The 23640-nt window shown below is 42.1% G+C and overlaps 1 protein-coding gene across 4 annotated transcripts in view; it reads left to right on the forward strand.

Annotated features, from left to right (window-relative positions):
• LOC124589075 (phosphatidylinositol N-acetylglucosaminyltransferase subunit Q) overlaps positions 1 to 23640 on the forward strand; it is a 103394-nt gene that overhangs the window by 66996 nt on the left and 12758 nt on the right. For 3 of the 4 annotated variants that reach the window (XM_047131527.1, XM_047131526.1, XM_047131528.1), the window contains exons 6-7: positions 1323 to 1608; positions 1714 to 1795. In XM_047131527.1, coding sequence (XP_046987483.1) covers positions 1323 to 1525 — 203 coding nt within the window. In that variant the 3' untranslated portion in view covers positions 1526 to 1608; positions 1714 to 1795. Of the gene's footprint in view, positions 1 to 1322; positions 1609 to 1713; positions 1964 to 23640 lie in introns of those variants that run through there. The other variant, XM_047131525.1, reaches the window with a different exon arrangement.

A 23640-nucleotide genomic window follows, 5' to 3' on the forward strand; every position in this document is an offset into this window, starting at 1 on the left:
AACAGTTTGTTGCGAAAGCTTGAATTTTGTGTGTATGTTTGTGTTTGTTTGTGTGTCTATCGACCTGCCAGCGCTTTTGTTCGGTAAGTCACCTCATCTTTGTTTTTATATATAACTTTTATATGTATTTATTGACAGTAAGAAATATTTCTCTCTTGAAGATAAGCACTGGCCAGGAATACTGTCTCATAATTTTAAAAAACTTGTATTATGCTGTTATGAACAAATCAATATAACTTACCAAAAGCAGAGATCAGTAAGAATACACTGGACGAGGTTCAGGGTGTGAAGTGCATGGCCATCCAGAAGGATAATGATCTGAAGTAACACCAGTGTATGAACAAGGTATCTCTCAGTGTGGTGACCAGCAGACAGACCTGATAGCATATTTTGTGCACTTCCATCTGGTACTCTCCTATGCATAATCTTTGGGGATAATGCAGCATAATGAAAAAAGTATTTATTCTACAGAATGTGCAGTAGAAAGTTGATAAATGAACATCTTGCAGAAACCTCTTCGGCGACCTGAGTCTTACACTTGTGTGTCAATACAGGTAATCTCTAATGGTATTTATAGTTAATAACAAGAGTGAATTTAGGGACTCTGAAATTCACAAACGGACTACAAGAAGTAGAAATAATTCTAATGTTGATTGTGCATCCCTCTCTGAGGCTTAGAGTTATGTACTTTGCTACAAAAGGGTGCTGGTAGACATCAGGCATGAAACAAAAAATCTTCAAATACTAAAAACCAAAGAAAAAAAGACTAGATTGTCATTCCTGAGACAAATTATCAAAATATTTGGACTCTGCATATCACTGATATTTGTACTAGAGATTGTCTTTTTAGTATATAGATGGTTGATAGCGGTCTGCATAAAGTTATGTAAAAGCTTTGTTTGAAGTATTAGATAAAAGCAGCAGCTGAGTAGTGAGGTAGAGGGGCACAACTGTTTTCAAAGGAGCCATTTTTCTGCTAGTATAATTATATAAATTAATTTGGAAGTAGTTCCCATAATTATCCGTGTGTGTAGGTTAGCATTAGTAATAATTTGTTATTAGTATATTTTACAGAAGTAGTCATCAGCAATTGTCTCTGTGTGGTTATGTATAACAAGACTCATTCCACATTACCGAAGGCTCTGTGTACATGAATGAATTAATGAATGAACCACAGCAAATTAACTTTCTGCCTCTGTTGTATGTATGGATTTACAGTGGTGTTGAACATTTTATGTATAACAAGTAGTTTTCACAGTGTTAAATGATAATTGATATGTTTTTTATTTTAGTTTTATTTTATTTAATTTTTTAAATTTCAGGCTCCGTGCAGGTTTCAGTATGTACAGAAATATCTGGAAATGGTCCTCTCTATCTTGCTGTTGAACCAGTAATAGGTTCTTGGTGGTCAACGGTAGTTCGCGGTGTTCCTGATTCGCTGCAACGTCCACCACCTGTGCAGTGGAGTCAGCTACTCAAACACTTATGCACTGGAAGATTGGTATATCCTGTTTATATTTTCTGAAACAGATACTATGTATCTGTTATTAATGACTGAAAGTGATGATCCTGATTACAAAGACAGTACCCATCGTCTAATTTTGGAGAGTGAGTAACTGACTTATCTGAATTTCATAAAGTTCCTTTTTCATGTATAAAATAATCAGTATTTTATGAGACACTATGTGAGTTGTTAAGTCTCTGTCATTGCAGGAAGATAAGAGCTACACAGAACTGAGAAAAAAGGAACTACCGCCCACATATGCAGCTCTTTAGCAAGCATCACAGACTAAGGGTGTGTATCATTAAATGTGATGAGGTGTGATAAACCAAATTATAGATTTTGTTTATGTTTATACTGTAGAAATTAAGTTCTGTATACTGTCTACAGGACAGGAATCTATCCTCATGAGATGAAAAAGGGAATGAGAAAAGATAAATAAAGAGTAGAAATTATATGTTACATTTTGTATGTAAATACAGTCTGTGATAAAATGTGTACTTATGTTCTTCCAAAAGCTTTATTTGTAAACAGGACTACATACATTATTTAAACATCTTCCATAGTCAAAGTGGTGCAATGTAACTGAAGATAATCAAGTAGAAGCAGACATCATCATTATGTATACTCCAAGATGACTGATCGCTCTTTTAACTCATAAAAGAGAGTCTAGCAATGGAAAGTCCATGGAGGAATAACAACAGTATCAGTATGGGAAGAATAGCATACTACCCACCATATAGAGGAGGCATTGAGTTAGACAGGGGCAATGAAAAAGAATACTACAAATGTTCAGTTTCAGATGCAGAAAACACACAGGGGTGTGGTGGGACTGGGGGGGGGGGGAGGGGGAGGGGGTCATTACGGGAATCTTTGCTAGCCCCTGTCCTCCTCCTGCCTATCCCATTCCCCGCTCACCACGTCCCTCATCCCTGCACTCTCCCACAGGGAGCACTAGCATCTTCCTCCACTTCTACCATGCTATTGCCCCATGTGTTTTCCATACCCCCATTAGCTATTTCATTTAGACTGCTGCTCACCTCAGACACAGTTACAGTCAGGCTTTAGTGCCCGGACTGTGGCCATGTTTGTATGAGTTGTCCACGTATGAATGTTTGTGTGTTTTCTGCTTCTAATAAAGGACGTTATTCAAAAGCTGAACATTTCTAACAGTCTTTTTCATAGTGGCTGTCTGCAACTCAGTGCCATTCCTATGTGATGCGTAGCAATCTCTTATTTCCACAAAGACACTCTAGAAATGACTGTGTTCTATGAGAGAGCAATATGCTGCTTAGGTTCTTAGCAGAGAAAGCAAATATAACTGCAATATTTCCTGGTTGTACCATGACACCCTGAGTGCTTGCTGGGTCTCCATGATACCAGTTGTGTACGAAGGGAGGCAAATGCAATATACTGATCATTTGAAAATGGCATAGGGTGAAAGTAAGTTGTGACAATAAATATGTTTTGTGCAACTGGAAGTCAAGGCCTATCCGACTTGGGTGGCCCTGCTGGTAGCTACGCTACCATCGGCATAGCCCTTGACTTCATTGAAGCATGCAAACTGGAGGTGCAATATAGTAGTGTCTGTGAAAATTGCAACACCAAGAAGAATATGTTTGATTAAATTGAAGAACTTCATAATAAGAATTAAAAGGAAATGGAAAGATTAAAGTTAGCTGAGCTGTGTAGCTGAGGTGTTGAGTAGTAGACAAGTGCAAATGTAAGATAAAACTTTAGTAGACAAGTGCAAATGTAAGATAAAACTTGTAGCTAAGCCTTGAGACAAGTGATCTTATTGCAGAAGTCCATTATGACCTTCAGTTCACTCATATCCTCATTTCACCAGAGCACATTTCCTCCCAAATACATCTTCATCCCCGCCCCAGTCACCCGCTGCAATACCTCTTCTGTGTGGTTCTTAAAATTTACTAACCTAACCACTAAAATGTCTATTTCTACATATAATCCAATCAAAATTACTTGATAGTTTGTCTGACACTTGCCACTATAGTGTTGCCTCATCTGCTGCCAGCTAATGCTTGGTTATAGGCAACACACTAAAAGGCAGGTCACTTCACACAGGCTGTTAATGTGAAATGCAGAGCAATGTTGGAAGTGGCTGCCACAAGGTATGATAGAAATTGGAGATGCTCTGTTGACAGCTGATTTTAAGTGAGACTGAATTGTGGCAGATGATGGATTTTGTAGCACTCATGTCCTAACCCAACCACAACCTCTTGATGTGCAATGTATCCAAGCAAATGGCAGTCAGCAGTCTGTGGCAGAAATGTAATCATGATCATTTTGTTCCAGGCATTAGCAGACTTGATGCAGAAAAGTTTCAGAATATGTTTGTTCCATCTTCCACAGCAATGTTTTAATTTTAGCCATAAAAGCAAACAAATTTCTTACTGTCATTGGTTACTTGAAACTATCCTCATGCAGGCTTCACAGGATGCTGCATTGCCAACCAATGAGCAGTCCTGGCTGGCACTTAGCTGCAGATTATAGGTGACACAAGCAGATTCCAGATGAAAAAAGAATGATAGAAATAAAAATAAGAGCAAATGAGAAAGTCAATATGATGAAAATGACATGGAAAAACATTAGAAATAAGAAAAATTACATTTAAACCAATTAACTGAATGAAAAGAATAATCAAAGTCTTTTGATTAGATTAGAAAAAAAATAAAAATTTAAATTTAAAAAAAATTCACTGCATTTGATGAGATTCGAGCTTTCAACGTTCTGCACGTCAGGTTTATACGCTAAGCACTACATTGCACCATTATTCTGCAAATGCTGTTGTATTTATGAGTCTGGTGTCCCACCCACAGAAATTAATTGTCAGCCTTCAAACATTTGGTTTGATGCGATGTTGTATGAGGATAACCTAATGTAAGCTGATCTCTGTGATTATAAAAAAAAAATGTATAATTGACTCTGAATCATATCTTGTGCAAAAAGATCCAGTAGTGTCTGGTTAGTGCTGTTTATGAAAAGAGTGTATTTCATTAGCATTGTTGCATGTGTGTTTGAACTTCGTTTTTGAAGTGGATATCTACATCTACATGTATACTCTGGAAACCACAGTGAGGTGCATGACATTATGTGTGATGAAATACGAAACATAAGGGCCAGACCCATGATTTGTGATTCAAACACATCAAGAAAGAAAGCCGGATGAGGAATTGGAAGTGAACTAATTGTTGTGGCAGTTTGGCAACAGCGAACAGTTCGGGCGGGCATAACGTTGAGCACTGTGATTGGAGGGAACCAGCTACAATGCATGAAGTAATTTTAATTGGGATTTAGTTACAGTGATCGTATGGAAAGGATCTTGGCCCATGTTGATAACACTGCCCACCCAATGCACGCAGCTTAACTTAGTACACCAAAGACACCAACTACTTCCAGAATTTCCTGTGTACCATCACCACCTTGCTTCTTGCTTGTCACTGTTGACACCACCTCCCTATTCTCTAGTATCTCTCACACATTTAGTTTTGTTGCCATTGAGCTCTCCCAATGTTATGCTGATCCCAAACCCATCACTGCAGTTCTTATACAAGTGACAAACTATAGCCACCTACAGATGGCATGTGTGCAGTGATGACCATCCCCCTCGCCCAGAATGTTTCATGGTCTTGCTAAGGACTTAGCAACAAATGCTACACCTGCTTCCCTCTCCCCCCCCCCCCCCCCCCCCCTTCCTCCGAACATTTCATAAACAAATATGCACTCTATTTTCTCCCTGCCCACCTACAGAGGACCACTTTTATTACCAAATACCACTTTGGACTGGAACAGGTTAACCACATCCTTTGCCAAGCCTAGAATTTGCTTTCACCATGCCATGAAATATGATTCACAAAATTCCACTGCCCACACAATCTATGAACTATTCTGGTGCATCCTTATACCACATGTAAGCCCACCGATTTGCCAGACTGGTCTGTCATAACTTCTTTTGGTCTCTTTATGCCCTCAAAATGGTATTCTGGTGTCCAACTGATATTCTGGTGCCCAACCAATCTACAGAATATCCTGGTCTATTTGGATGCACCATACTTCCAACTCCATGCCATATGTATCATAGTCCTGTATAAGATCGAGGTGCAAGACCTGTCCCATTCACCCAGGCAGCACATCCTATTCCAGCCCTTTCACAGACAATTTTTACCTAATCAGACACTGAGCCATGTTGTGTGTTAGCTCTACTCAAACATCCCTTATATGTGAGCATGACTACAAAACAGCTGATAGAGCAAATGAATTACCACTACCGAAACTCTGGCCAAGAAGTAGTTAACTACTTATTGACAGGGCATTCTGCTGAACACATTGTGCTCAGATTCAATGAATCCACCTTCAAATGTCATTATGTAGTACATGTAACTTTTGCTGCTGCACCAGGGAGAAGACACTGGTGCCACACCTCAATCCCTTTTCTCTTGGTGCTGCTCCCTACCCAGCTCTGTTGCTCCTTGCTTAACCTCTCGCCCTACTCGTATCACAAGTGTCAGAACAACGTAGCTCTTCCTCCCTATGCTCTGAAGAAGTATGTTGTCTGAAATCTTACCTGTCTGTCCAGTCTTGTTTATGGTACTTGTCTGCTGCTCAGTACGTCTACTGTATGGAGAGTGGTTATCTTAACTCTTTCTTGTTTGCATTTCACACAGTAATTTCTGGTATCATAATTATTATACTAAAAATTAGATAAATGATGGTACACAAATGATTAGGAACACAGAATTGTACATGAGCACTGATTTTAAGGATTCAGATTCCACATGCTGCACTCAGAGCCTATAAATGTTGTGTCATGGTGTCAAAGAGGACCTGGATATGTTGCTGGACAATACCTTCTCCCGCCCCCTCCCCCCTCCAAATCACAACACCCCTCCCACCACCCTACACACACACAAAATTTGCACAAAACCCCACAAAGTGTCAACAGAAATACAGTTGCTGACCATACTTTTGGACCATTGTTTCTTGCATTTTTCATAAATGTTGATATAAGTTGCTCTGCCTATCTTTAATAACAGTTATTAATAAAAGCTAAGCTGCTAATTTCCATGGGCATATTTCTTTAGTTCTGCACAAATAATTGTTATATTCTCCAGCTGGGTGGGATCTGCAGATTATGATTGTGAATAAAATGAGTTACTTCATCTTCACCACAGGGTACTTATAAATTTCATGATTATACCACACCAGAAAAATTGCCCTCGTTGTTATTTGTAGCAGGCTGATATCTTTCCGACCTCTGAGGGTAACACATACTGTATGTCATAGGGTCATTTGTTTTCAAACATAATGCTTTAACAGGTAAAAAGCTAGTACCTTTAACAAGTAATTGTGTTATATAGCTAGAGAAGGCCAAAATGCACGCTATAAGCTCACGCAGGATGGCGTGAGGTCTGAAACAGGATACGTAATGAATGCTATAAAGAAAAGTACGTAGCTGCTGGAATACTTAACTTTAATCCACAATTGGTGAACATTGGTCTTGTTACTGTACATGCTTCATTAGATACCTAGCAAAGGATAATTGGCGCCTTGCTAGGTCGTAGCAACTGACTTAGCTGAAGGCCATGCTAACTATCTTCTCTGCAAATAAGCGAGGCTTCGTCAGTGTTGCATCGCTAGCTAAGTCGTCCATACAACTGGGGCGAGTGCTAGTAAGTCTCTTGAGACCTGCCGTGTGGTGGCGCTCGGTCTGCGATCACTGACAGTGGCGACACGCGGGTCCGACATGTACTAATGGACCGCGGCCGATTTAAAGCTACCACCTAGCAAGTGTGGTGTCTGGCGGTGACACCACATTCCTCCCCCGCAAATCGGCAAACGGTTGTAGTATAAGGCTTCCGCCTGCCGTGGGAAGGACCCCATGTTGACGTATGCGATGAGGTGGGAAGCCTAACAACAGGCAAGGCTGTGCCACCCGCACCCTGCCATTCGGTCCGAGGGGAGCTAGGAAATGCCTGAAAACCTAGTCCAGGGTGCACGTCAACATGCGGTGTATGCGCCCGTAAAGAGACAGGAGGGGCCAAAGGGTCGACCTCCATTGCGTCAGGGTACCCGACGCGTGAAGATGCCATGTGGTCCGGAGTGGGCAAGAGGTCCATGGCGGAGGACATCTGGTCACGGGAAGCGATCGGAGGCACATGACCCAGGGAGGCGCCCGGCGGTTGCAGCGACGCGTCCACTGCGGGCGGCGCCGGCGCGACGCCATGGGGCAAAATGGAAGGAAGCGTCGGTAACACCTGGGGATGAGGCGAGCCAGTAGATGGGTCCCCAGGGCGCTGACCGGACGGCACCGTCGCTGAAAGCAGACGGGGAGCGGCAGAACCTGTGTGACGACAGAGGCGCAGCTGATTTAGATGCCAACGCATCTCACCAGAGGCCCCCAAAACCAGATACATAGCGCAGCCGAGGCAGCAAAGAATGCACCCCGCAAGCCAACGCCGTGAACCTCGATAGTTGCGATAGTATACAACGTCGCCTGGAGCAAAAGCAGGTGGCTGCCGCTGCACAGGAACCTGATGCGGCGGATGCAGCAAAGACATCAAGGTTCGATGAGGACGACCGTGGAGCAACTCAGCCAGCGAGCGACCATCTCGGGGCTGAGAGCGATACGAAAACAAAAAGAGCAATAACGCGTCCTCCCGAGAATGCGACTCTTTCAACTTCAACATCTGTGACTTGAAAGTCCGGACCAGTCGTTCAGCGGCACCGTTTGACTGAGGCGAAAACGGCGTGGATGTCTGATGTTGAATACCATTGGCCTTGCAGAAGGACTGAAATTCTGCGGACATGAATTGTGGGCCATTGTTGGAAACAATAGTCTGCACACGTTCAATCACACCTTGTGATTCCAAATCGTGTAAGGTTCTTGCGACCTCATCACGCAATGCGTGGGGAACATTGCGCGCTCTGAAAAATTTCGGTTGCGCGTGTACTTTCAGTTCCAAATGTGCTTCATAGTTCTTAGCGCAACCAAGGCCCGGTGCAAAAACGTCTGCAAATTCTTCACATAGACGAGAAACACTGGCTGAAGGCACAGTCTGGTTCACTGATAGGACCTGATTGACTATTGACAAGTTAAACAACTGAAATAAATCTAAACCAAACAAGTTCACAGCAGAAGAAGAACGAAGGACGTAAAATGACACAAGTTTTGTTTGTCCCTTGTATGTTGCAAGAAGGCTGCACTGTCCTAACACAGGGAGATGCTGTCCTGGATATGTAGGTAGCGTAACATTTGCGGCACGCAACGGAGGTTTGCCCAGTTGTTTGTACGTGTCTTTATTGATCAGTGAAACTGCAGCTCCGGTATCGAGCTGGAATGGTATCACGTTGCCATTTATGTCCAAGTCTACAAAAAGTTTATTGTCCTGCTGACGACAAGAGCGACTGTCTCGTGCAATTTGAACAGACACTGGTACAGAATCACTTGCTAATTGACGTGATTTCCGGCGACGTCGACGCACACTTTTTGTGGGACGAACACAGTCACTGTTAGAGAGATTAGCACTGGGCGGAATGGAATTAAGTACATGAATTTCCATGGGGGAAGGTTCACGAGCCTGAGTATTCTTGCAGCGCGAAGCAAAGGGCCTGGAATGGTTTTTAGTGTCCATTCTGAGCTTTTTCTGGCAAACACTCTGAACATGTCCTTTTTTATTACAGAAAAAGCAAATAGCTTGGCGTGACGGGCAATCCTCACGCGAATGTCTAGTAGCACACCGCGGGCATGATTTCACTGCATTTGCTTGCTGGCGCGGGACACGTGGCTGCGCGGACGTGCGCGAGGGCTGTTTACAGTTCCGTGCAGCTCGCCCGGCGGGCCGGTTAATGTGACACACAGCTGGCGAAGTTTCAAATGATTCCTGAGCAAAGTCAAGTGTGTCTTGCCTATCCAATACGTCTATCACTTGTTGAAGGGAGGGATTGACTAGTTTCAAAATTTGCTCCCATATACGAACATCGGAAACGTTCTGTGCAATTGCATCACGTACCATAGTATCTGAATAAGGGAGTCCACATTCACACTCAAAAGCACAATCCCTAGTAAGGCCTTGCAAAGTTGCAACCCACTCCCGATTAGTTTGACCAGCCGTACGTTTTGTACGAAAGAACGTATACCTTTTTGCAACTACATTAACTGATTCCTTTAAATAGGCATCTAAAGCAGACAAAATTTCTTCATAGGACAAAGTTGCTACGTCGCGGTGGGGAAATAATTTCACTATCACACGGTACGTCTGGATGCCTACACAAGACAATAAGTGAGGCTGCCACTCGTTACCTTGAATTCTGTAGGCGGCGAGATGAAATCCAAATTGGTGTGACCACTCCGTCCAGCTTTCCATTGCCGCATCATACGGTCGAAACTGGGGTGCAACAGCATGTTGTGGCTGCGATATTGGTGAAGCGGCGGCTGCCGCATCGGTTTGCATTGCACGTTGACCCTGGACGAGCTGTCCAAGGGCATCCAATAACGCCTGCGTCTGCTGATTCTGCAAGCGATAAAATTCGGACAGTACATCTGGAGATTGTGGCGAAGCCATGACACAAATAAATTAGAGCAAGACGAACGCGAAATCCTCTTTGAAGCCTCGTCGCCACTTGTTATATAGCTAGAGAAGGCCGAAATGCACGCTATAAGCTCACGCAGGATGGCGTGAGGTCTGAAACAGGATACGTAATGAATGCTATAAAGAAAAGTACGTAGCTGCTGGAATACTTAACTTTAATCCACAATTGGTGAACATTGGTCTTGTTACTGTACATGCTTCATTAGATACCTAGCAAAGGATAATTGGCGCCTTGCTAGGTCGTAGCAACTGACTTAGCTGAAGGCCATGCTAACTATCTTCTCTGCAAATAAGCGAGGCTTCGTCAGTGTTGCATCGCTAGCTAAGTCGTCCGTACAACTGGGGCGAGTGCTAGTAAGTCTCTCAAGACCTGCCGTGTGGTGGCGCTCGGTCTGCGATTACTAACAGTGGCGCCACGTGGGTCCGACATTTACTAATGGACCGCAGCCGATTTAAAGCTACCACCTAGCAAGTGTGGTGTCTGGCGGTGACACCACAAATTGTTCTAATAAATAAGTTAAGTGATATATTAAACAATGGAAAATCCAGGATGGAAAGTAACAATACCAGAGAAGGAAAGTTGCTATTCAGCATATAGCGGAGATGCTGAGTCACGATAGGCATAACAAAAAGATTCACACAATTATAGCTTTTGGCCATTAAGGCCTTTGTCAGCAGTAGACACACGCGCACACACACACTCACACAAATGCAACTTGCACACACATCTGCAGTCTCAGAGAACTGAAATCACACTGCGAGAAGCAGCACTAGTGCATGATGAGAGTGGTGACTTGGTGGGGGTAAGGAGGAGGCTGGGGTGGGAAGAGGGAGGGATAGTATGATGGGAGTGGCAGACAGTGAAGTGTTGCAGTTTAGATGAAGGGCAGGAGAGAAGGTGCGGAGGGGGGGATGGGGTAAGTAGCAGAAAGGAGAGAAAGAAATTAAAAGACTGGGTGTGGCGGTGAAATGATGGCTGTGTACTGCTGGAATGGGAACAGGAAGGGGTCTGGATGGGTGAGGACAGTGATTAACGAAGGTTGAGGCCAGGAGGGTTAAGGGAATGTAGGATGTATTGCAGGGAGAGTTCCCACCTGCGCAATTCAGAAAAGCTGGTGTTGGTGGGAAGGATCCATATGGCACAGGCTGTGAAGCAGTCATTGAGATGAGGGATATCATGTTTGGCAGCGTGTTCAGCAACAGGGTGGTCCACTTGTTTTTTGGCCACATTTTGTCGGTGGCCGCTCGTGCAGACAGACAGCTTGTTGGTTGTCATGCCTACATAGAATGCAGCACAGTGGTTGCAGCTTACCTTGTAAATCACAAGACTGCTTTCACAGGTAGCCCTGGCTTTGATTAGAATAGGTGATGTTAGTGTCCACACTGGAGTAGGTGGTGGTAGGAGGATGTATGAGACAGGTTTAGCACCTAGGTCTATAACAGGGGTATGAGCCATGAGGTAAGGGATTGGGAGCAGGGGTTGTGTAAGGATTGACAAGTATATTGTGTAGGTTCGGTGGACAGCAGAATACCATGGTAGGAGAGGTGGGAAGGATAGTGGGCAGGACATATCTCATTTCAGGGAACGGTGAGAGGTAATTGGAATATAATTCAGTTGCTCCAGTCCCGGATGGTACTGAGTTATGATGGGAATGATCCTCTGTGGGATTTTGGGAGGTGGTGGAAGACTGGAAAGATAAGGCACGGGAGATTTGTCTTTGTACAAGGATGGGAGGATAATTACGGTCAGTGAAGGCTTCAGTGAGACCTTTGTATATTTTGAGAGGGGCTGCTCGTCACTGCAGATGCACGGGTGGCTAGGCTGTACGGGAGGGACATCTTGGTATGGAATGGGTGGCAGCTGTCGAAGTGGAGGTATTGCTGGTGGTTAGTATGTTTGATATTGACAGAGGTATTGATGTAGCCGTCTCTGAGGTCGAAGTCAACATCTAGGTAGGTGGCTTGTTCGGTTGAGTAGGACCACGTGAAGCAAATGGGAGAGAAGTTGTTGAGGTTCTGGAGGAATGTGAATAAGGTGTCCTCGACTTCAATCGAGATAGCAAAGATTACATCAATGAATCTGAACCACGTGAGGGGTTCAGGATTCTGGGTTTTTAGGAACAATTCCTCTAGATGGCCCATGGATAGTTTAGCATAGGATGGTGCCATGCGGGTGCCCATAGCCGTACCGTGGATTTGTTTGTAGGTAATGCTTTCAAAGGAGAAGTAATTGTGGGTGAGGATATAGTTGGTCATGGAGACTAGGAAGGAGGTTGTTGGTTTGGAATCCATAGGGCGTCTGTAAAGGTAGTGTTCGATAGCAGTAAGGCCATGGGCATTAGGAATGTTAGTGTACAGGGAGGTGTCATCAATAGTGACAAGCAGGGCACCGTGTGGTAAAGGGATAGGAACTCTGGAGAGTCGGCTGAGGAAATGGTTGGTATCTTTTATATAGGAGGATAGGTTTCGGGTAATAGGTTGAAGGTGTTGGTCTACGAGAGCAGAGATTCTCTCCATGGGAGCACAGGAACTGGCCACAATGGGGCATCCTGGGTGGTTGGGTTTATGGACTTTAGGAAGCATGTAGAAGGTGGGAGTGCGTGGAGTGGTAGGGGTAAGTAGAGAGATGGACTCTGGGGAGATTTTCTGGGGTGGGCCTAAGGATTTGAGTAGTGACTGGAGATCCTGCTGGATTACTGGAATGGGATCACTGTGGCATGGTTTGTAGGTGGAAGTATCTGACAGCTGATGGAGTCCTTCTGCCACGTAATCCTTCCGGTTCATAACAAAGGTGGTGGAGCCTTTGTCTGCAGGTAGGATTATAAGGTCGGGATCAGTTTTTAGTTGGTGGACTGTGGGTCTTTCTGTGGATGTAAGGTTAGTTTGCATGTTTAGGGATTTGGGGAATGATGGTGAGGCAAGGTTCGAGGTTAAGAAATTCTGGAAAGTTAACAGGGGTTGGTTTGGAGGCAGTGAGGGTGGATCACAGTTGGATGGAGGAGTCAACTGAGTTAGGCAAGGTTCAATATTGGGCTTTGGTTGAGTCTGATTCGTCTGGTTGTTGGCGAAAAAGTGTTTCCACTGTAGGGACTGGGAGAAGGAGAGAGGGTTCTAACTAGTCTTGCATGGTTGAATTTGGGAGTGGGGCAAAAGATGAGGCCTTTGGAAAGGACTGATATTTCTGTGGGACTAAGGCTTCTGGAGGAATGGTTCATAACTGTGTTGCAGGTCTGTTTAGGGCCTGGGTTCTCTGTGATGGTGGGAAGGAGTTTTGGAGGGTGAGGTAAGTGTAGTAGGTCTGCGAGACAGGGTTCCTCAGCTATGAGGTGGCATGGGGGAGGTTTGGAGGTTGTTGTGGAAGTGGTGGACAGTGGTACTCCAATGTGGGAGTAGGAAGTGAGCAGGCTGGAGAGCTTTTTGAAGTGGCGTTGTGCTTGTTGCTCAAGTTCCTGCAGGGCAAGAGTTTCAATGTGTGTTATGGGTTCCAGGAATTTGCGATTACATACCAAGAGAATTTTGCGGATGGAGAGAAGGTACTGCAAGGAGGATTGGGCTTGGTTGATACGGTTTTGCAGGACTATGTTGGTGAGGGCTAAGGACTGGCGAAATCTGAACAGGTGGAGGTCATTGTGGAAGGAGGGGTGGCAACCAGAGACGGGTAATTTGATGGTAAGGCCATTACGCAAAAATACAGCCAAATACGAGCGAAAAGTGTGAAAAGGATGAAATGGATGCACAAGGGGAAACAAAAAAGATAAAATCTGCGGAAGACAATGATAGTGGAAGGCAAAAACTCACGAAAATTGGCGAGAAGTCACAAGGTTCAAAGTAGAGAATAACTAATCATTAAAAATATGTGTATGTTACTTTGGGTAGCAGGTTTAAGGGCAGATAAGTGTAATGAAGGGGGACAGCAGATGTGACTGGACAAGGTGGATTTAGTGGGTACAAACAGGGATAGAATGGATAAAGTGTGTTGGATGGGGAGGGGTTCGTAGTTAGAGATGTAAGATCATGTGGCACTGGAAAAGTGCTGGAGATAACATGCAAAAATACGGGAACTGACACAGGAAATGTGATCAGTTTGAAGGTATAGTCTTAATTATGTCGTCGGGAGTAATGTAGGATATAAGATGCTGCACCAACAATCAGCGTGGATTTGAGGCTGTCTGTTGCGCGCAGCCAAGATGGTTGATACAGTGTGGCTCATAAGTCGAGTGAGCAGTGCAGTTCGTAAGGCAATAAGAGAAACACTGGAAAGAAAAGAAAGAGGGATGGACATTGAGTATAGCGATGCAAAAGAAAGTAGTTACAAAGGAAAGCAGCACAGGGTTTCGAACAGCAAGGATTATGTGGCAGAAGGGCTCCGTCAGCTGTCAGATACTTCCACCTACAAACCATGCCACAGTGATCCCATTCCAGTAATTCAGCAGGATCTCCAGTCACTACTCAAATCCTTAGGCCCATCCCAGAAGCTCTCCCCAGAGTCCATCTCTCTACTTACCCCTACCACTCCACGCACTCCCACCTTCTACATGCTTCCTAAAGTCCATAAACCCAACCATGCAGGATGCCCCATTGTGACTGGTTCCTGTACCCCACGGAGAGAATCTCTGCTCTCGTAGACCAATACCTTCAACCTATTACCCAGAACCTATCCTCCTATATAAAAGATACCAACCGTTTCCTTGACCAAATCTCCACAGTTCCTTCCCCGTTACCACATGGTGCCCTGCTTGTCACTATTGATGACACCTCCCTGTACACTAACGTTCCTAATGCCCAAGGCCTTACTGCTATCGAACACCACCTTTCCAGACGCCCTATGGATTCCAAATCGACAACCTGCTTCCTATAGTCTCCATGGCCAACTATATCCTCACCCACAATTACTACTCCTTTTTCTGTAATAAAAAAGGACATGTTCAGAGTGTTTGGTACGGTTATGGGCACCCGCATGGCACCATCCTATGCTAACCTATTCATGGGCCATCTACAGTAATCCTTCCTAAAAACCCAGAATCCTAAACCCCTCACCAGGTTCAGATACATTGATGACATCTTTGCTACCTGGATTGAAGACGAGGACACCTTATTCACATTCCTCCAGAACCTCAACAATTTCTCCCCTATTTTCTTCACGTGGTCCTACTCAACCAAACAAGCCACCTTCCTAGGTGTTGACTTCGACCTCAGAGATGGCTACATCAGTACCTCTGTCCATATCAAACCTACTAACCACCAGCAATACCTCCACTTCGACAGCTGCCACCCATTACATACCAAGATGTCCCTTCCGTACAGCCTAGCCACCCGTGGCCGTTACATCTGCAGTGACAAGCAGTCCCTCTCAAAATATACCGAGAGTCTCACTGAAGCCTTCACTGACCGTAATTATCCTCCCATCCTTGTACAAAGACAAATCTCCCGTGCCTTATCTTTCCAGTCTCCCACCACCTCCCAAAGTCCCACAGTCTGGCCACAGAGGAGCATTCCCCTCGTAACTCAGTACCATCCGGGACTGGAGAAACTGAATTACTTTCTCCGCCAGGGTTTCGATTACCTCTCATCGTGCCCTGAAATGAGAAATGTCCTGCCCACTATCCTTCCCACCCCTCCTACCATGGTATCCCACCGTCCACCAAACCTACACAATATACTCGTCCTTCCTTACACAACCCCTGCTCCCAATCCCTTACCTCATGGCTCATACCCCTGTGATAGACCTAGATGCAAGACATGTCCCATACATCCTCCTACCACCACCTACTCCAATCCGGTCACTAACATCACCTATCCCATCAAAGCCAGGGCTACCTGTGAAAGCAGTCATGTAATTTACAAGCTAAGCTGCAACCACTGTGCTGTGTTCTATGTAGGCATGACAATCAACAATTTGTCTGTCTGCATGAACGGCCACCGACAAACTGTGGACAAAAGACAAGTGGACCACCCTGTTGCTGAACACGCTGCCAAACATGATATACCTCATCTCAATGACTTCTTCACAGCCGGTTCCATATGGATCCTTCCCACCAACACCAGCTTTTCTGAACAGCGCAGGTGGGAACTTTCCCTGCAGTGCATCCTATGTTCCTGTAACCCTCCTGGCCTGAACTCTTGTTAGTCGCTGTCCTCACCCATCCAGACCCCTCTCTGTTCCCATTCCAGCAGTGCACAGCCGTCATTTCACCACCACACCCAGTCTTTTAATTTCTTTTTCTTTCTCTCCTTTCCGCTGCTTACCCCATCCCCCCTCCGCACCTTCTCTCCTGCCCTCCGTCTAAACTGCAACACTTCACTGTCTGCCACTCCCATCATACTATCCCTCCCCCTCCCCGCCCCAGCCTCCTCCTTACCCCCACCCAGTCACCACTTCCATCATGCACTAGTGCTGCTGCTCGCAGTGTGGTTTCAGTTCTCTGAGACTGCAGACGTGTGTGCAAGTTGCGTTTGTGTGAGTGTGTGTGAGAGTGTGTCTACTGCTGACAAAGGACTTAATGGCCGAAAGCTATAATTGTGTGAATCTTTTTGTTGTGCCTATCGTGACTCAGCATCTCCGCTATATGGTGAGTAGCAACTTTCCTTCTCTGGTTTTGTTAAGTGATATATTGTACGATCTTAGGTACCAAGAATGGAAGTTAATGTATCACTGTCCAACACACTCAGCATGTCCCACATACAGTGTACATACATTACTCAATATACTTTGTCCTTTTCAATTATTTTGTCAGCACCGCTAATGGTTTTGCCTATTTCCTCTTTTCCATTTTTTACACTGTCTAGTTCAAATGGTTGCAATGGCTCTGAGCACTATGGTACTTAACATCTGAGGTTATCAGTCTCCTAAATCTTAGAACTACTTAAACCTAACTAACCCAAGGACATCACACACACCCATGCCCGAGGCAAGATTCGAAACTGTGACCATAGCGGTCATGGGATTCCAGACTGTAGCGCCTAGAACCACTCGGCCACAATGGCTGGCCACTGTCTAGTATTAAGAGACGTTTTCCATTCTGATCTTCAGTCATAGTGCTTATTATACTACCTTTCTAACATCTTTTCTCCTTCATAACAGGTGGGAGGGAGGACTTAAGGTAAAATGATCACTCACTAATCATCTGATTGTCAATGGAACCTGAAACCCTGTACATACTTAGTTTCTTTCCTAAATGTAGAAAGAGTGTGATCACTGATCCTCACTAACTTGCTATAGTACATTTGTAGTTGTCTAAGTCAATAGTTGCTAAGTGTACTGTGTTTATACAGGGTGGAGTGGAGCAATTTCCTTATATATTTGAATTTGGCACCCTGGAGTGGCAGATGCTCCGAGGAGGGTGGGGATAGTCTTATTCGTAAAGTTGCAGCTCTGCTTGGTTTAGTTAGCATCATGGAGTGGATGAAGGTGGTGCATGTGTTCATTCTCAAGGCATACTTTTCGAATTGTCACTCTGTAATGGGACACCCTCTTCTAGCATTGTCTTTTGTAGTAGTAGTAGTAGCCGATACCAGGATTAATCTCGAATCTCGTACAGTTGAACATTATCTCAGCTGTTTCACTAAAAGAATTTCATATGATTTTGTGTACAATGTATTGTATTTCAAACTAAAATATATAAAAAGAAATTAATTTGTTACAATCAATATGTACTAATGATTAAAATTACTCTTCTTTTAGAAATATTTGAAATTATGGAATTTTTGGCATGCTTAAAATTCATATTATTAATTGCACAATCTAACGCAAATTATTAAATTTATTTTATTTCTGGATTCATTTATAATATTATGTTATAACTTGGTGATGATTCTTTTTTTGTCAAGAAAGTATGTAAACTCCTTTGCTTTGTAAACTCTTTGGAATATTGTGGGTACTGCAGAATGTAAGTAGTAGTGGGAATGCCTCTGAAGGAGAGAGACATTTTTATATGATCAACACTAACAATGTAATTTGGAATGTCGTTGTTGTGGTCTTCAGTCCAGAGACTGGTTTGATGCAGCTCTCCATGCTGCTCTATCCTGTGCAAGCTTCTTCATCTCAAAGTACTTACTGCAACCTACATCCTTCTGAATCTGCTTAGTGTATTCATCTCTTGGTCTCCCTCTACGATTTTTGCTCTCCACACTGCCATCCAATACTAGATTGGTGATCCCATGATGCCTCAGAATGTGTTCTACCAACTGATTCCTTCTTCTAGTCAAGTTGTGCCACACATTCCTCTTCTCCCCAGTTCTGTTCAGTACCTCCTCATTAGCTATGTGATCTACCCATCTAATCTTCAGCATTCTTCTGTAGCACCACATTTTGAAAGCTTCTATTTTCTTTGTGTCTAAACTATTTATCGTCCATGTTTCACTTCCATACATGGCTACACTCCACACAAATACCTTCAGAAAAGACTTCCTGACACTTTAAATCTATACTTGATGTTAACAAACTTCTCTTCTTCAGAAGTGCTTTCCTTGCCATAGTCAGTCTACATTTTATATCCTCTCTACTTCAACTATCATCAGTTATTTTGCTCCCCAAATAGCAAAACTACTTTAAGTGTCTCATTTCCTAATCTAATTCCCTCCGCATTGCCTGATTTAATTTGTCTACATTCCATTATCCTGATGTTTGTTTTGTTGATGTTCATCTTATATCCTCCATGCAAGACACTGTCCATTCTGTTTAACTGCTCGTCCAGGTCCTCTGCTGTCTCTGACGGAATTACAGTGTCATTGGCAAACCTCAAAGTTTTTATTTCTTCTCCATGGATTTTAATTCCTACTCCAAATTTTTCTTTTATTTCCTTTACTTCGTGGTCAATATATAGATTGAATAACATCAAGGAAAGGCTACAACCATGTCTCACTCCCTTCCCAACCACTGCTTCCCTTTCATGCCCTTCGACTGGTTGCTGTACAAATTGTAAATAGCCTTTTGGTCCCTGTATTTTACCCCTACCACCTTCAGCATTTGAAAGAGGGTATTCCAATCAACATTTTCAAAAGCTCTCTGTAAGTCTAGCAACACTGGAAATGTAGGTTTGCCTTTCCTTAATCTCTCTTCTAAGATAAGTCGTAGGGTCAGTGTTGCCTCACATGTTCCAACATTTCTATGGCATCCAAACTGATCTTCCCTGAGGTCGGAATATGGAATATTAAATGGAAATTGTAAGAATGGTGTGATATTTAATAATGTGACAAAGAATAAAATTCAAGAAATATACAGGCAAATCTTCATCAGTTATTTAGTCATCAGGAACCCACTATGTTAAATCAAAATTTCAACCGCAAGAATGTACCCCTAGATGTAAGAAGTGGAGCCAACAACAAGAAGAGAAAATGAAGGTAAGTAATAAGTTAGTATTTTGTATGTCTTACACCCCTCAAAGCTTTTGAAACTAATGAATACACTAAGGAAAATTTAGTAGCAATGTGTGGGAGGGTAAGATTACAAGTGTGGGTGTCAGCCGGTATCTGTTGACTGATAACGAAGTATTGTCTGTTGCATAAGAAGAAAAGAAAAAGATTTGTATCATTTGCAGTTTATATATTAATGAAGTCCCAATCAAGTAACAAAAGAAGACCTGAGAGCTGCCCAACAAAGTCAGATCAACAGTGATGAGACAATATCAACAATGACGGACCGGCTGAATTGAAAGAGTAATTTACAGTGACGATGAAGGACATCAGAAAAGATAAGTACAATGTGAAATTAATTTTTCTTGGTGGACTTGTGTGATTGCTAGGAAAATGGATAGAGATGAGGATAGTGGTGATGAAGTGAAAGCTGTACGACATAGTGTGTTTGAACCAAATGAAAGTGTAGTCAGCAAAGAAACAGTGGAAACTGATATTTTGCTGTTGATTTTAGCAAAATTAGAGGAAATGAAGATGGATAGCAATAGCAAATTTAGTGCAGTCAATGATCAGTGAATGGAAATATAAACTGAAAACAATACCAAACAGACCAACATAGAAATCAGGTTTCAGAGCTAAAAATGGGTTTTCAGATGGATTAAAAAGTGTGAATGAAAAAGTCTACACATTAGAAGATGAATTTATTGTTTTGGAAAATGAATTAGTTGCACAATCCTCACAACAGGAGAAGAATGTTAATGACAGAAGGCAGTAGAGGAAAAAATCAAACAGAACTTTAGTATTTTAGATCAGAAAATTTTAAATGTTGAAAACAGTACACTAACTAATGTAAATGTTTTAGATCAAAAAAATTCAGTAGTTCAGGAAAATTGCATTCACAACGATCTGTATGCAAATAATGGTATTGCGTGGTCCAACATTCCAATCAAAAGTTTTCCATCAGACAATTTACATCCAGTGGATTTTCTACACTACTGTAGAGATAGTTTTATGTTGGGCCTGAGCGACAACCAGAAGATAAAATTTGTTAAAAGATGTTTTGAAGGCGAAGCTCTGTCTTGGGTAAATCTAAATTTAAGTCAGTGGGAAACATACCAAAGTTTCAAAAACGTTTTTTTAAATAAATTTTGGTCAGAAGCTGAACAAGGGAGCATTAAAAGTGAATATTTGAACATTCCAAATTTTAGGAATAGAGATAGTACACTGAAACAGTTTTGTAAGAATCAACTAACACACTTTGACAATCCATTTGACAAAATGACTTTGATTGATGCACTAAAGAGGAGATTACAAGAAAGATTGCAGTGGGATTTAATACACATACCTGATGATTGCCTTGAACAATTTTTACAACATGTTGACAGGCTGGACGGGGCAGTAAAAAAAAGCATGTACCATAACAATCGAAATAATAAAGATCACAATGATAACAACTACAGAGATAATGGTAATTCCTGTCAGGGTCAAATGGTAATAGACACAGAAACTTTGAACATCAGCAGAATAGCAACAATGGGGATAACTATGGGCAATATAACAGGGAAAACAGTTATAGAGGTAACTATTTGGGAAAAGGCAGTCCACCTCAATGAAGTTCCATAATTTTGGGGTGAGGAAACACAAGTAGTACAGGAACCCCCCCCCCCCCCCCCGAATTTACACTTGCATTTAGACAATAATAACAGTATTAGTAATGTGGCATAGGTATCTGAAGTTGAACAGAAGGAACATCAGATTTCTCATTTATGTTTTGATCAAAGGTTTTGGAATACTGTGTTTAATTATAGTCATGTAGATACTAATCACAAATCAGAATGTGAGAGTAATGAGACTTTTGATGTAGTGTGTACTAATGATTTCATTTCTTTGTGAGAAAACAGTGTTATTGATATATGTAAAACAGGTGATGACTGTATTGGATCTGAATTATATACTGGGTTTTTTCTCTAAATTGAATTAGGTGCTATTTTTTATGTAGATGTGAATGAGAGCTGTGAAATGACTGAGCTTAGTAAGTCTGAGACTGGTAGTATATTGCAAATGAGTGTAAGTGAAGTGTGTGACTTTGAGGGAAATGAGACTTGTGTTGATAATGATGTTGCTGATGAAGTAATTTTGGAACAGTATGTTGTTGTTGATGATGATGATGATGAGTATCAAGTTTTTGTGGAGTTTAAGAATAATGAAGTTTCAGAGTTATTTGTGAATACAGATAAGGTAAGTGATGTACATGATGATGTAGGTGAGAGTCATGGAATACCAGTCCAGTCAAAGCAGTTTTTCATTAATGTCATGCAGAGTAATGATCCAGACAGTAAATGTGAGTTATCTGTAAGCTTAGAGAAAAAGGTGAAAACCTTTTGAAATTTGTTTGGAACCAGGTTGATGATAACATAGATAAATGTGCACTCTGGAATAAGTTAGCTGTGGTTAGTTAAAATTTGTGTCTGAATTGGTGGAATGAAGTGAAAGCTGATCTGAGTAATAAAAAGTAATTTTGACGGTAATATATTTTGTGTTCCTTCTGTAATAAGTGAAGTTAGTTGTGCTACAGAACCAGTTCAGTGTGTTCATTCTTTACCTAACAACAATTGTAATGAAGTAATGCTATGATACCAGTAAAGTTGATAAAACCCTGCAAAAACAGTGTGGATGTAGCATTTGATGAAACTGAAAGTGATCTTTTACATGTAGTGTCTAATAACAGAGATGATGATTTAGATTTTGGATGTTCTTAGATTAAGATTGATCAGTGGGAAGGGAACTGTTTGATTGATACAGGTAGTCCAATTTGTGGTACGTCTGAACAATTCAGAGAAAAAACCCAGTATAGTAAGAATTTTGTGGAAATGCCCATTGTAAAGATAAGAGGAGCTACAGGTAAGTAAAGCAAATTGATAAAATCTCAGGTACTTTTAATGTTTAGTATAAAAGGCAAAACCTTTAAAATGGTTGTTTAGTGATCCCCAGTCTGCAAGAAAATATAATTTTCGATATGGATTGGATAGAGAAAACTGAGGCTTGTTTTGAATGGAATGCTGAAGAATTGTTTATTTTGGAACCTAAAAATAATACTTAATGTGAAAACTAATTTCTGTAATTTAAACTGTGAGAAAAGTTGTAACTATTTGCAAACAATTGTGAACCAAGGTGAGTGCCAGGTGTTTGATGATAAAGATTTTGATGAGACTGAGGATCAGGATTTTGAAAGTGTTGTAGATTCTAAAGTGAGGGATGCTATGATTCTTAATGACATACAAAAGGGAAAACTTAGGAACTTGCTATGGAATTTAGAAATGTGTTTAGTGAAAAAACAGGGAAGGTGAAAGGCTATCAGTGCATACTTTACCTTAGAGATCATCATCATTTCTTTCTCAAGTTGTATAATATACCATTTTCAAAAAGGAAAGATGTAGAGAAAGAAATTCAGAAAGTGGAAACACGGGGTGTAATTGGGAGAAGTAGGAATGCTTACAATAACCCTTTAGTTGTGGTAAGTAAGAGAAATGGTGGAGTGAGAGTTGTTTTGGACTCTAGACATCTTAATAAGTTTCTTATCAGATAGAATGACCATCCCAAGAACATGGACGAGCTGTTACACAAATTTCATCAGGTAAAATATGTGGGTATTTCGGACTTGAACTCTGAATTTCACCAGATTCCACTTTAAATTAATTCTAGAAAGTATACAGCAGTTTTGTATGGAGGTAAGTGTTTTCAGTATTGTGTGGTACTATTTGGGCTAGTATTCAATGAACTGTGGGTGAAGCACGATCAACAGGGACTTACACTGAGCGAAAATAATAGTGTATTGAGAATGGCTAGCTTCTAGCTGAAATCTAGATCTGCATAATAAAATTTAAAAAGGACAACTGATTGCTGCAATCTATAATTTACAAGTCAATATAACAGTCACTGAGTGTAATCGCTTTCGGAGTGGAAGGTAACCTGATGACTTTTGAATGTGTTTTCTGAAAACTACATTGAACAACTGGTTAGACAACCCACATTCAATGGAAATATTTTAGATCTTGCAGCTACAAACAGGCCTGATCTTGTTGACAGTGTCAGTGTAGAGCTAGAGATTCATGACCATCATGTCATCACAGCAATGATGTTTACTACAGTTGGTAAATCTATCAAGAAGGCTAAGAGAAT

Source organism: Schistocerca americana, chromosome 2 (assembly GCF_021461395.2).
Source record: "Schistocerca americana isolate TAMUIC-IGC-003095 chromosome 2, iqSchAmer2.1, whole genome shotgun sequence".
NCBI classification, from domain to species: domain Eukaryota; kingdom Metazoa; phylum Arthropoda; class Insecta; order Orthoptera; family Acrididae; genus Schistocerca; species Schistocerca americana.